The sequence below is a fragment of the Crotalus tigris genome, unplaced genomic scaffold, assembly GCF_016545835.1.
Source record: "Crotalus tigris isolate CLP2741 ecotype Arizona unplaced genomic scaffold, ASM1654583v1 scf7180000021160.8983255:1529534, whole genome shotgun sequence".
Taxonomy (NCBI): Eukaryota; Metazoa; Chordata; class Lepidosauria; order Squamata; family Viperidae; genus Crotalus; species Crotalus tigris.
Window position 1 is genome coordinate 815,164 of NW_024098373.1, and position 14,292 is coordinate 829,455.

At 45.8% G+C, this 14,292-nt stretch overlaps 1 protein-coding gene across 2 annotated transcripts in view; it reads right to left on the minus strand.

Annotated features, from left to right (window-relative positions):
- The window catches only part of PRKCQ (protein kinase C theta), a 47,263-nt gene extending 33,976 nt beyond the window's left edge, over positions 1-13,287 (minus strand). For both annotated transcript variants that reach the window (XR_005559897.1, XM_039369538.1), the window contains exons 1-2: positions 13,147-13,287; positions 388-512 (exon numbers count right to left, since the gene is read on the minus strand). Coding sequence is in view for 1 of the 2 variants with exons in the window: in XM_039369538.1 (XP_039225472.1) it covers positions 388-505 (118 nt within the window). In the remaining variant the exon portion in view is untranslated. The remainder of the gene's footprint in view (positions 1-387; positions 513-13,146) is intronic.
- Positions 13,288-14,292: the final 1,005 nt, after the last annotated feature.

Sequence of the window (14,292 nt, forward strand, 5' to 3'; positions counted from 1 at the left end):
AACACAAGCTTCACCCCTTTTGTGCAGCTGTGCTGGTATCGCACCCACTATAGATATTCTCCTTTATTGGTAAATAGAGACCTGATGGGGTTTTTTTTATTTTGTTTTGTTTTTTTAAAAAAACAACAGTTTGAGGAGTGGATAACTTTGAGCTGGAAAGGAACCAGCATGAAAAAAGATTAAATAGCTATTCTTTGTCTCTTCTTTCCTCATTGAGATTCAGAGTGTCCCTTGGGGTTAAGGTCAAAATCCAAGAGAAAACAATACCTTAAGCTATCATTGAAACTCCCGCTCTCCAATTTCTCAATTGAAATTCAAGGGAACAGAAGACCTTCATCTCACACCCAACTGCAAAGGATGGTCAGGCAGAAAGAGGTATTTGCTTACCGGCCTCCATCGCCTCCTTCACTATCACGGCGCAATAGGGATCGATCACGTCTCCTTGCGATGGGAGGTAGGGGCCACTGTCATAATTGGACAGCCCAATCCTCAGGAAGGGTGACATGGCAACTCTGGAGGGGGTCAGAAAGTTCTGGTTAGCGGATCGGCCGAAAAACAAAACAACCACATCACAAAGGCTTGGCACAACACAGGAGGACAAACCCATCAGGACAGGATTCAGCAGCCCATCTACTTCTGAAAGACAAAGGTCGCTCTTTTGAAGACAGCAAAGTCCATGTTCTGGTCAAAATAACAGAGTTGGAAGGGACCTTGGAGGACTTCTAGTCCAACCCCCTGCTCAGGCAGGAAACCCTATACCAGGGGTAGGCAACCTTGACTCTTTTATGACTCGTGGACTTCAACTCCCAGAATTCCTGAACCAGCCATGCTGAGGGGACAGGGAGAGGTTTGCAAGCTGAGCCATGCTGGCTCAGGAATTCTGGGAGTTGAAGTCCACCAGTCATAAAAGAGCCAAGGTTGCCTACCCCTGCCCTATACCATTTCAGACAAATGGTTGTCCAGTCTCTTCTTAAAAACTTCCAATGTTGGAGCATTCACAGCTTCTGGAGGCAGGTTGTTCCACTGGTTAATTGTTCTAACTGTCAGGAAGTTTTTCCTTAATTCTAGATTGTTTCTGTCCTTGATTAGTCTCCATCCTGCCTTCAGGTGCTTAGGAAAACAGCTTGACTCCCTCTTCTTTGTGGCAGCCCCTGAGATACTAGAAGACTGCTATCATGTCCCCCCTTGTCCTTCTTTTCATTAAACTAAACATACTAATTAATGAAAAGACAAACTAGACATACAGAGAGGGACACTGGTTTGAAAGAGGGGTCAAAGTGGCTGTCTACGTCAAAACTGAATAGCCCTCTCTCAACGGGGGGGGGGGGGAGAGGGATATGACATCACCTATCTCCAATCTGAGAAGACTCCTGCAAGTCCCCTGGACTGCAAGGCGATCCAACCGGTCAGTCCTAGAGGAGATCAGCCCTGACTGCTCTTTAGAAGGCCAGATCCTGAAGTTGAAACTCAAGTACTTTGGCCACCTAATGAGAAGGAAGGACTCACTGGAGAAGAGCCTAATGCTGGGAAAGATGAAGGGCAATAGAAGAATGGGACGACAGAGAATGAGGTGGCTGGAGGGAGTCCCTGAAGCAGTAGGTGAGAGCTTCAATGGACTCCAGAAGATGGTAGAGGACAGGAAGGCCTGGAGGAACGTTGTCCATGGGGTCGCGATGGGTCGGACACGACTTCGCAACTAACAACAACAACGTCTCCAATCTACAATGCAGTCCTTTCAAAAGTCCCAAGTAGATTCCTCACCTATTTGGCCTCTGATTCAGGTGAGCCTGAGGTACAGGTAAACCTCGAAGTTTCTTCCACAACTCTCTGAGAGCTAAGAGCCAACCTTCAGAGTACTACTAACAACCAGATGACTGCAAGGAATACAAATCCTTCCGTTCCCCACCAGTCAGTTAGAACTGAAGAAGCTTCTTGGGTGAGAAGCGAAATGTCTTCAAGGCCTCTTGAAAAAAAAACACCATCGGGACAACCGTGGCCCGGGTGACTGAGACTCTCCATAGACCAGTGGTTCTCAACCTTTTTAATGCCGCGACCCCCAACCGGTCGTAAGTCGAGGACTACTCAATCGGTCGTAAGTCAAGGACTACTCAACTGGTGCAGCCCCGTTTGCAGAATGGGACTTTTGGTGGGCTCAGCAGGGCAGAGACAACCTGGACAATTCCTATTGGCTTTTGAAAGCCAATAGAATTAGATTCTATTCAAGAGAGTCTATTCTATTGGCTTTCGAAAGCCAATAGAATAAAAGGGAGTAGCACAGCTAAGGAAAAGGGGGGGAAAAATGGCGGACTGCGTTGTTTGGCGACCCCCGTGAAATGGTCGTTCGAGCCCAAATGGGGTCCCGACCCACAGGTTGAGAACCGCTGCCATAGACACTGGTCTAAAAACCGCTGGAGTTTTATCGGCCACCAGCAGCACAAACACACAACACAGTTGCTGCTTATCCACGCTCGCAGGGTTTCCTCTTTTTAGCTTCCCAACAAGCTGACTTAGCAAATGTTGGCCAGCCAGCCTCTCCTAAAACGCTGTGAGGGTCTGAGTTTCTGGCTTGGATTGCACCAATTGAAAAAGACCATCTAGAGCCAGGAGAAACATCTGTCAACTGGCACAACCTTGTCTTAAAGGGTGTGAAATGAACAGTTGGGTGCTGCAGCTAGGGACTAAAATGCACGTCCTTAGGAAACTCTGCAGAGGTTAACATTTTAAGGACAAGGAGAAAAAAAACAAAACTGTGTTACTTATGGGGGACTTAAGGGACATTCCAGAAGTCACCTTTGTGCTTAAAACATGAATTTGTCAATGGTTCAATAGGAAGTTTTATGCACTATATTGGACCGTGGGATAGTAGCTTATTTGTGTGTTGCGAGAAAAATCTGGTTCTCTTCCAAGTCAGGAGAAAGACGCTGCAGAAATGAACGGAAGGCAGGCTGCATTTTGGAATGGAGATCTCTTATTTATTGGGTTGGCAGAAACTAAATTAGAGGACCATCTGTCTCCCACTCATCGTCACGTGACTGATTGCCAAAGGGGATGGCCTGGCCCCAGGACACTGCAACCGTCATAAACAGGAATCAATTGCCAAGCTTTTGATCAGGTCCCCATGGGGAATGCTGCAACGGTCACAAGTGTGAAAAAATAATCATAAATCACAACTTCTGGAGGCAGGTTGTTCCACTGATGAACGGTTAGAACCATTAACTAGTGGAACAACCTGCCTCCAGAAGTAGTGAATGTTCCAGCACTGGAAGTTTTTAACAAGAGACTGGACAACAATTTGTCCGAAATGGTATAGGGTTTCCTGCCTGAGCAGGGGGTTGGACTAGAAGACCTCCAGGGTCCCTTCCAGCTTCTATTCTATTCTATTCTATTCTATTCTATTCTATTCTATTCTATTCTATAAGACCTCCAAGGTCCCTTCCTACTCTGTTGTTGTTGTTGTTGTTATTATTATTACTATTATTATTTCAAACTGCCATTAAGTCAAGGGGTACCTGTATAATGACAAGCATAACCCCCACCCCCATGTCCTCTTGGGACTTAAGAATGAAAAAAAAAACAGCATTTTCAGATTTTACCCCCCCCCCCTCTCTTTTTAACAAGAGACCTTAGAAATCTTAGTGCCATCACTTTCTGTGGAAAATAAGCTGTACTTCCAATAATTAAAAAGCAGCTTTAACTAAGGTCAGCATCTCTGGTTTCAGACACCAGATCTCACATTCACACCTTGGGAGTAGGTGCTGCTTGAACCACTGAAAGGGCTGGAAAACTCCCAGTATCATTTCTTTAAGAGCCCTCTCTTTTGAAACTGGGCTAGTTTTAACCACCTTTCTTCGGCCAACAAGCTAGGTTTCATAGAAGTCTATGAACGAGACCATTTCCCCAGAGTCTTGAAGCCCTGGAGGAGCATCAGATGACTCCCTAATGTCACAATAAATGTATAGGGCAGGGGGTCTTCAAACTTGGCCCTTTTATGACTTGTGGACTTCAACTCCCAGAATTCCTCAGCCAGCATGCCTGGCTGAGGAATTCTGGGAGTTAAAGTCCAGAAGTCATAAAAGGACCAAGTTTGAAGACCCCTGGTCTAGGGTATCACTGTTTTTCAACCCTGGCCACTTTAAGGTGGGTGGACTTCAACTCCCAGGATTCCCCAGCCAGCCAGCATGGCTGGCTGGGGAATCCTGGGAGTTGAAGTCCACCCATTTTAAAGTGGCCAAGGTTGGGAAACACTGGTGTAGGTGACAGTTATTTTGTGTGGAAAGATTTGCGACTGAATACCGGAATAAATGCGTGGGAGTAAAGAGGAACCATAGAGACATCAATTTGGGAATTCTAGTTCCCTTAGGGGTGTGGGAAAGCGGATTGTAATGGGGGTGGGAGGGAGTCTTCTCTTCCTTTATGGCAGCCCCTTTTGGAGACCCACAAAAGTCCAGGAAATGCCTTCTCTTTCTTCGTGTGAAAACTTTTCAGGCGCCCACGCTCCGTCTTCCCAGATTCTCTTCTCCAGGCTGAGCATCCTGGTTCCCTCCAGACACGCCCCCCCTTGTATGACTTCTGGTTTTTATACGCCTCATCAACCCTGCTGGGATGCGCTGGACTTATTCCAAGTTTCCAAACTGAAAGTCTAGTCTGCCCTTTCATTCAAGAAAGTAAAGACTCATGCAGTTTATCTTACTTCTTTTCTCTTTTTCTTTCTTTCTTTCATTTATTTATTTTCTTTCTCTGTGTCTCTCTTTTACCACTTCCTTCCTCCATTCTTCCTCTGGCTCCTTCCTTCCCTCTCTATTTCTCACTTTCTTCCTTCGATTTTGATTGCTCCTTCCTTCCTTCCTTCCTTCCCTCTCTCCTCCCTCCCTCCCTCCCTCCATTTCTCTCTCTTTCCTTCCTTCTCTCTCTGGTCCCTCTCTCTCTCTCTCTCTCTTTCTCCTCACTTTCTCTCCTCCCTTCCTTTCTTCTGTCCTTCTTTCCCTCCCTCCATCTGTTCCCTCTTTCCCTCCCTCCCTCCCTCCGTCCCTTCCTTCTTCCTTCCTTCTCTCTCTGGTCCCGCTTTCTCTCTCTCTCTCTCTCTCTCTCCTTCTTTCTGTCTCCTCACTTTCTCTCTTCCTTTCCTTTCTTTTGTCCTTCTTTCCCTCCCTCCATCTGTTCCCTCTTTTCCTTCCTTCCTTCCTTCCTTCCTTCCTTCCTTCCTTCCTTCCTTCCTTCCATCCATCCTTCCTTCCTTCCTTCCCTGGTCCCTCTTTTTCTCTCTCTCTCTTTCCTTTTTTCTATCTCCTCACTTTCTCTCCTCCCTTCCTTTCTTCTGTCTTTCTTTCTTCTCTCCCTCCATCTTTTCCCTCTTTCCCTCCCTTCCTTCTTCCTTCCTTCTCTCTCTGGTCCCGCTTTCTCTCTCTCTCTCTCTCTCTCTCTCTCTCTCTCTCTTTCCTTCTTTCTGTCTCCTCACTTTCTCTCTTCCTTTCCTTTCTTTTGTCCTTCTTTCCTTCCCTCCATCTGTTCCCTTTTTTCCTTCCTTCCTTCCTTCCTTCCTTCCTTCCTTCCTTCCTTCCTTCCTTCCTTCCTTCCTTCCTTCCTTCCTTCCTCCCTCCCTCCCTCCCTCCCTCCCTCCCTCCCTCCCTCTGAACAGTTCAGCATTATTTTGAAATAATACCCACCTACACTACGATCACACATATAGACATGAAACTGGATGATTGGGTCTGCTAATTTGGTATCATCCACAGCTGGTGTTTGGTTGGGGATTATGGGAAGGCATTCAACACATTTGGAAGCCACAAGACTGGATCATGTTGGTCTGTTTTGGCACAGGATTGTAAACAAGCATCTTTCCTGCCTTGGGAATTCTGGCAGGTGCAAATGGAAAAGCTTACTCAAGCGTCATGCCCTTGCAATTATGGGTTCTGAAACATTTTGTGCCAGCTTTTAAAAAAATGCATCACCAACACACTCCCCACTAAGGACCCCACAGTCCTCCTCTCCGCAAACCCCACACCCTTCTAGCACTGATGATGTTACCTAGTTGGGTCATGAAATGACTGCAAGAAAACCACCAAGCTCAGCATCAAGGACCCCATAGATCTCCCTCTTCCTCCTCTTCCTCCTCTTCCTCCTCCTCCTCCTCCTCCCCCCCTCCCTTCAAGCTCCACTCCATTCTAGCCCTGATGATGTTACCTAGGTGGGTCATGAAATGTCTGCAAGAAAACCGCCAAGCTCAGAGAGCACCAAGGACCCCACAGATGACCTCCTCCTGCCCCTGCTCCTCCTTTCTGCAAGCTCCACTCCATTCTAGCACTGATGATGTTACCTAGGTGGGTCATGAAATGTCTGCAAAAAAACAAGAAAGCTCAGAGACCGCCAAGCACCCCAGAATTCAACCCGAGCGGCCATTATTCTCTTCTACTGACAGATGCTTCAGTTTGGATTCCATACTCAGCAGTATATAAAATATTCACATATTTTCCTTTGTCAATTATATTTTGATAGCGATATTTTAACATACTACTACTACTAATAATAATGGTGCAAAGAATGACTGAACTGGCCGGTATTTTGAGCAGAGTTGGGGTTTTTTTACTACCCCGTCAGTTACACCTATACTTTTTCAAAAAAAAACAGAGAATGAACGGCTGGCAGCAGCAGAATCGTCTGGTTCTCGCGTTTCATTTAAACAGTTCAATTTCCTGGAACGCGTCTTCCTTTGACAAGGGGCTTCCTGGCCCAACCACTTCCACACACTCAGCCGGTCTTCGTTTCAGCAACGAGGCCTCCCAATTCACAAGAACGCACGAGGCTGAACGAGCAGAAGAGAAAATTTCTGCTGCTAAGCAGAAACCTTTGTTAAGTGAGTTTTGCCCCGTTTTACAACCTTCCATTTTTTGTTTTTGAGTCTTTGCTGCCACATATTAGTTTAGAGATGTTTTAGTTAGATCAGGGGTAGGCAATCTTGACTCTTTTATGACTCGTGGACTTCAACTCCCAGAATTCCTGAGCCAGCCATGCTGAGGGGAAAGGGAGAGGTTTCCAAGCTGAGCCATGCCAGCTGAGGAATTCTGGGAGTTGAAGTCCACCAGTCATAAAAGAGCCAAGGTTGCCTACCCCTTATCCTAAGTCCTCCTGTTCTAAGTGGTGAGCCTCCTAGACCCAGGGTAGGCAACCTTGGCTCTTTTATGACTCGTGGACTTCAACTCCCAGAATTCCTCAGCCAGCATGGCTCAGTTTGGAAACCTCTTCCTTTCCCCTCAGCATGGCTGGCTCAGGAACTCTGGGAGTTGAAGTCCACGAGTCATAAAAGAGCCAAGGTTACCTACCCCTGAGCTAGAGGAAGAAGGGGGGGGAGGTGTAGTTCTCAGTTAGCCAAAACAACTTCTGTGTGTGAGAATCAAGGTCAACGCTGATAACATTTTGGCAGGCAAAAGTGCTAGGAGGAGAGCCTGCGTTTTGAAACAGTTGGTGAATGTGATTTATGACAGCAATATGGGGTGGGAATTGCAACTTGTAACTTTGCAGTCTGAGGGAGGGAAATTTAGTCTTAGGTTCATCTTTGGGCACTCTGGTCTCTAAAAGGTTTGCCATCACTGCACTAGACCAAATTGGCTCTCCCATGTTTGCTGAATACCATTTTTTATGACCATTTGCCATTTGCCTGCTTCATCACATTCTCAGATTCGGCAAAGACACACTTTCCACGTCTATCAGATCCCTTCCCTACCACCAACTGCCTCCATGAGCAATATGCAGTTTCTCTAATTATATTTCCCTCGGCCAAATTTGATACGGATGCATGTCTGCCGGCTAAACATCTAGCAGAGACCCAATTGGTTTGCACGGCCCTGATATTGCAGCAACATTGCACGCTTGCACAGGCCCTAATGGTGGATTCCCTGTTGCAATGGCGAAATATGTTCTCTAAAGAAAATTTTCCCCTCCCCCCAGTGATGGAGGGCCCTAAACTCCGAAATTTCCCAAATTCCAGCCTTAAGCCATCTTTATCCAGATTTTACCTCTCCGCCAGATCAGCTGGAACCAACTCTTTTGTAATTTTAACCCTGCAACAGCGGAGAAATGCTTTTTTCTATTTTGACAAATCCTTCAGCCGCTGAATTATTTGAAAGGGAGGGTTTTGTCTGCTCACCCCACCCCCACCTTACAAACCCTGAATCTGAATTTGTCCCTTCTGATTTTTGCAACCACCCTCTTAAATTCAGCACGCAGAACCGAATGCAGAATTCTGCAGGAAGAGCAGCATAAGATGCAGTGCAATGCAATGCAATATTTATTTGATGTATGCAGCTGTCCTCTCCAAATTGCACAACTTTGGGATGGTGCACCATTAAAACAAACAAACAAACAAACAAACAAAATTTGGAACAGAAATAAAGCTACAAAATTTATACTGGAAATTCTGCCAAGATCATTCAAGAAAGAAAAGCATCAAATTGGACGGGATCACAAATTTTCCCCGGGGCAAGGCCTGAAGGAATAACCAGTTTATTTATTTATTTGTAAAATTTGTTGGCTGTCCATTTTACCACAGGGTAACAGTTCTTGGGGCTTTACAAAAATTAGGCCATGTTGGAGCCCTCTCTTGGGAGAGACCTTGATTCATAGGGCAGATATAATGACAGAGATGGCATGTTAATTGGATCCCATAATAGGACACATTCAAAGTGCCAGTCATTTGTGGCAATTTGGAAAATGAGGTAATACTAATTGCCTCGGATAAAGAAAATTAGGACATAAGTTACAAGTTCCCAAAGGGATTGCAATGTATGGCTGTGAAAGTTGGACCATAAGAAAGGCTGAGCGCCAAAGAATTGGGGCCTTTGAACTCTGGTGCTGGAGAAGACTTCTGCGAGTCCTCTGGACTGCAAGGCGATCCAACCGGTCAGTCCTAGAGGAGATCAACCCTGACTGCTCTTTAGAAGGCCAGATCCTGAAGTTGAAACTCAAGTACTTTGGCCACCTAATAAGAAGGAAGGACTCACTGGAGAAGAGCCTGATGCTGGGAAAGATGGAGGGCAAGAGAAGAAGGGGACGACAGAGAATGAGAGGGCTGGATGGAGTCCCTGAAGTAGGAGGCATGAGCTTCAATGGACTCCAGAAGATGGTAGAGGACAGGAAGACCTGGAGGAACGTTGTCCATGGGGTTGCGATGGGTCAGACACGGCTTTGCAGCTAACAACAATAAAGGGATTGAGATGGGAGATCTTAAACTGCTTCCTTTGAAAACCAATTTTTCTGCTCCCTGTGTTGAAAGAAAAATCTTCATCAGGGTCCAGTCCAAGCTGGGAATAAACAACATGGAGACTGCTTTAGAAAGAAGGTTGTAGTTTATTGAAGAGGAGAGCCAGACAGAAAAGATGGCTCTGGAAAAAAAGTGACCACATGGAGCAGAGTGGTGGGTTTTTATACCTTCTGGGGCTCTTGAGGTTGTTTCCTGTTCCTGTCTGAGGCCTTGTATTTCCTGTGTCATGTACTTTGACCTGAGTTTGAGTGTGCCCTTTTGGTATTGGTGGGTTAATCCTATTATGTCTCCTGTCCTTAGAATTTGGGTGGGGATATGTAGATTTTAGGTGTCTTTATTTTCCTAATTTCTTCAGTTTCTAGCTGGAAGGCTCCAACCTTCCTGAATGGATTATTGAATTTGCATTTCTATAAGTTGGCCTCTGTCTAGGCCAGGGGTAGGCAACCTTGGCTCTTTTATGACTGGTGGACTTCAACTCCCAGAATTCTTGAGCCAGCCATGCTGAGGGGAAAGGGAGAGGTTTTCAAGCTGAGCCATGCTGGCTCAGGAATTCTGGGAGTTGAAGTCCACGAGTCATAAAAGAGCCAAGGTGCCTAACCCTGGGGGGTTGGGGCTGATTTCTGGGGGCTTGTTTCTGTCTTTTTAAAGATCTTCTCCATTATTCCTTTGGGGAAATATATTCTGCCTTTTTAATATTCCCCAAAATATTTCTTTCTCTGGATTCTTCCCACACCTGCCTCCCATGCATTCTTTTCTCCATCAATTTTCACTCATGTCAGCTTTTAAGGGAGAGCTACCTAACATACCCCAAACACCTTCCCAGGTCTAATTTAACTGATTTCTTTGATTGCCACAAATGAAAAGCTTTGCTCTACCAGGTGGATTGTTTAGTATGCGTATACTTAAATTTTTGAGGCCACTTCAATTGTCATCTGCTTTGTGAGCTTACAATATGTCCATTTGTAAACGGGACTAGAACAGCCATTCGTTTAGTGACGGTTTGAAATTATAATGGCACTGAAAAAAAATGACTTATGACGGTTATTCACACTTATGACCATGGCAGAATCCCTGTGGCCATGTGATCAAAATTTGAACACTTGGCAACCGATTCATACTTAACGATGGGTCGTAGTGTACTGGGACTAAGTGACCAAGTGATAGAATCAAGATCACGTGAAGTGTTAATACCACTTTACAATGCCTTGGTAAGGCCACACTTGGAATACTGCATCCAGTTTTAGTCACCACAATGCAAAAAAGATGTTGAAACTCTAGAAAAAGTGCAGAGAAGAGCAACAAAGATGATCAGGGGACTGGAGGCTAAAACATATAAGGAACGGTTGCTGGAATTGGGTATGTCTAGTTTAATGACGAGAAGGACGAGGGGGGACATGATAGCAGTCTTCCAATATCTCAGGGGCTGCCATAAAGAAGAGGGAGTCAAGCTATTCTCCAAAGTGCCTGAAGGCAGGACAAGAAGCAACAGATGGAAACTGATCAAGGAGAACAATTAATCAGTGGAATGACTTGCCTCCAAAAGCTGTAAATGCTCCAACACTGGAAGTTTTTAAGAAGAAGCTGGACAGCCATTTGTCTGAAATGGTGTAGGGTTTCCTGCCTGAACAGGGGGTTGGACTAGATGACCTCCAAGGTCCCTTCCAACATAATAATAATAATAATAACAACAACAACAACAATTGTCTTGACTTAACAATTGTCGATAAGAAAGACAAAAAAGTCTGGATAGTGGACATGGCAGTGCTTGGAGACAGCAGAATAGAAGAGAAAGAACTGGAGAAGATAACAAAATACAAAGACCTACAAATAGAAATAGAAAGACTGTGGCAAAAGCAAGCAAGGGTAGTACCAATAGTCATAGGCGCCTTGGGTGCAATCCCAAAACAACTGGAGCACCACTTGAACACCATCATCGGCATTGACAAATTCGCTATTAGTCAATTGCAAAAGGCGGCCTTATTAGGAACTGCTTCCATCCTGCGACGAGATCTGTAATACCATCAAACGTCCACATCTGCCTATCCCAGGTCCTGGGTAAGGACTCGATAGGTAGACAAAATGCCAAATCCAGTCTGAACATCTGGCTGACTGTGCGATGATTAATAATAATAATAATTATCATCCTCTTTTGTGACTTTCTGACAAGCAAAGTCAACGGAGAAGCCCAATTTTACTAACTTCCCCATAGTTTCAGCTGGGAAACTGAGACCATCCTAGATCAAGCCAAGTCTAAAAAACACCACGGAATTTCTAGAAACCCGGCACTCTGTCAAATTAGCTATCAACAGACACACAGAGGCAAACAATATCTGTTGTTGTTGTTAATTGCTGTTAATTGGGAAGTCGTGTCCGACCCGTCGCGACCCCATGGACAATGTTCCTCCAGGTCTTCCTGTCCTCTACCATCTTCTGGAGTCCATTTAAATTCACACCTACTGCTTCAGTGACTCCATCCAGCCATCTCATTCTCTGTCGTCCCCTTCTTCTATTGCCCTCAATCTTTCCCAATCTTTCCCTTTTGCATAACATACAATATCTGTATGTTATGCAAAAGGGGCAATCAGCAAGCCAAAAGGGAAACAGAAAGACCCAAACACCTCCCCACCAGCAAGCAGCAGCCAGAGAAGCCTAGCAGATTAACATCAGGCCAACAATCAAGAAGTAAACCATACCCCAATCAACCGAGCCAACAGGAAACAGCCCAACCAAAGAAACCCCAAGCCCTGATGATGCTACCTAGTTTGGTCACAAAAGGTCTGCAAGAAAACAACCAAGCTCAGAGATTTAAAAGCCAGCAATCCTTCCTCTGGGCATCAACTCATGCAGGACTGGATCAGATCCAGGCAGCCCCACTAAACAAGGAAAACCTAATTCCGCCTGATTCTAACCTGGTTTGCGATGGGACAGCTTGCTCCTCCCAACCCCCAGCTCCAAGCACAGATCCTGTGTCTTTCTTTCTTTCTTTCTTTCTTTCTTTCTTTCTTTCTTTCTTTCTTTCTTTCTTTCTTTCTTTCTTTCTTTCTTTCTTTCTTTCTTCCTTCCTTTCTTTCTTTCTTTCTCTTTCTTTTTCTCTTTTTTGCCCTTCCTTCCTTCTTTCTTTCCTTCTTTCTCTCTTCCTTCCCTATCTCCTTCCTTCCTTCTCCCTCCCTCCCTCCCTCCCTTTCTTTCTTTCTCTTTCTTTCTTTCTCTCTTTCTTGCCCTTCCTTCCTTCTTTCCTTTTTTCTCTCTTCCTTCCCTATCTCCTCCCTCCCTCTTTCTTTCTTTCTTTCTTTCTTTCTTTCTTTCTTTCTTTCTTTCTTTCTTTCTTTCTTTCTTTCTTCCTTCCTTCCTTCCTTCCTCTTTCTTTCTTTCTTTCTTTCTTTCTTTTTCTTACTCTTTCTTTCTTTCTTTTTCTCTTTCTTGCCCGTCCTCCCTCCCTCCCTCCCTGCCTCCCTCCCTCCCTCTTTCTTTCTTTCTTTCTTTCTTTCTTTCTTTCTTTCTTTCTTTCTTTCTTTCTCTTTCTTTCTTTCTTTTTCTCTTTCTTGCCCGTCCTCCCTCCCTCCCTCCCTCCCTCCCTCCCTCCCTCCCTCCCTCCCTCTTTCTTTCTTTCTTTCTTTCTTTTTTTCTTTCTTTCTTTCTTTCTTTCTTTCTTTCTTTCTTTCTTTCTTTCTTTCTTTCTTTCTTTCTTTCTTTCTTTCTTTCTTTCTTAGGACAAAGTAAAGTCGGGGAAAAAAAACAACAACCCTCTGCTCCTCTCCGCAGCCTTTGCAAGCGGCAGCTCCGAGTAGGACGCCGGAATTGCGAGGTGGAAAGCGGCGGCGAGAGTTTCCATACTCGGCGCTAACAGCCTCCTCGCTCGCTGGGGTCAGCGGGGTTCCCCGGGCCCCCCTTACCTGCTCCTCGCCCCGTCCTCCTCGGGCAGCGGGTCCGGCCGCCCCGGCCAGAGGCTCCTCTTGCGACGGCGGCGTCGGCGGCAGCTGCTGCCCTCCGTCACCCACCCCCAGCCGGCGGTCGCCCCCGCGCCCGCCGCAAGCTCGCGCTGCTGTCGCCGCCTCCGCTGGCAGGGACCGCGCCGCAGAGGGGCTGATCCCGGCTGGCCCGCGGCCAGGGAGGGAGGGAGGGAGGAAGAAGGGAGGAAGAGGAAGGAAGGAAGGAAGGAAGGAAGAAAAAAAGAAAGAAAGAAAAAAAGGAGAAGAAGGAAGGAAGGAAGGAGGGAGGGAGGGAGGGAGGGAGAAAGAAAGAAAGGAGAAGGAGAAGAAGGAAGGAGGGAGGGAGGGAGGGAGGGAGGAAGAAAGAAAGGAGAAGGAGAAGAAGGAAGGAGGGAGGGAGGGAGGGAGGGAGAAAGGAAGAAAGAAAGGAAGGAAGGAAGGAAGGAAGGAGAAGGAGAAGAAGGAAGGGAGGAAGAAGGGAGGAAGGAGGGAGGGAGGGAGGGAGGAAGAAAGAAAGAAAGGAGAAGAAGAAGGAAGGAAGGAGGAAGGGAGGGAGGGAGGGAGGGAGGGAGGGAGGAAGGATGGAAGGAAGGAAGGAAGGAAGAAAGAAAGGGAGAAGGAGAGAAAGAAGGAGAGAAGGAAAGGAGAAGGAGAGAAAGGAGGAAGGAAAAAGGAGAAAAGAAAAAGAAGAGGAAGAAGGCAGAAGGAAGGAAGGAAGGAAGGAAGGAAGGAAGGAAGGAAGGAAGGAAGGAAGGAAGGAAGGAAAATAACTTATCTGGGAAGACGTAGTTTCTCTCTCAACCCACAGAATTATTGGGAAGCTAAAATTAAAATGAAGGGAAATCTGAAATTCTCTGGGAATTTTTTTTAAAAAATCCTACGTTTTTGGTGTGCCTGTATGTCCAGATGATTGCCGTTGCCCATCCCCAGCTGGCATCACAGACGGAAATAAAAATAACCAGCCTTGCTCACCTCCTATTTATCTTAATGATGGCTTAAGTTGTACAAAAAAAATATACAACACTGGAGCAGGGTTTGTTATAAATAAGTGTTTCAGGCTTCAGATGAAATGCCTTCTTTCTGTTTTGATATTCTCTCTCTCTCTCTCTC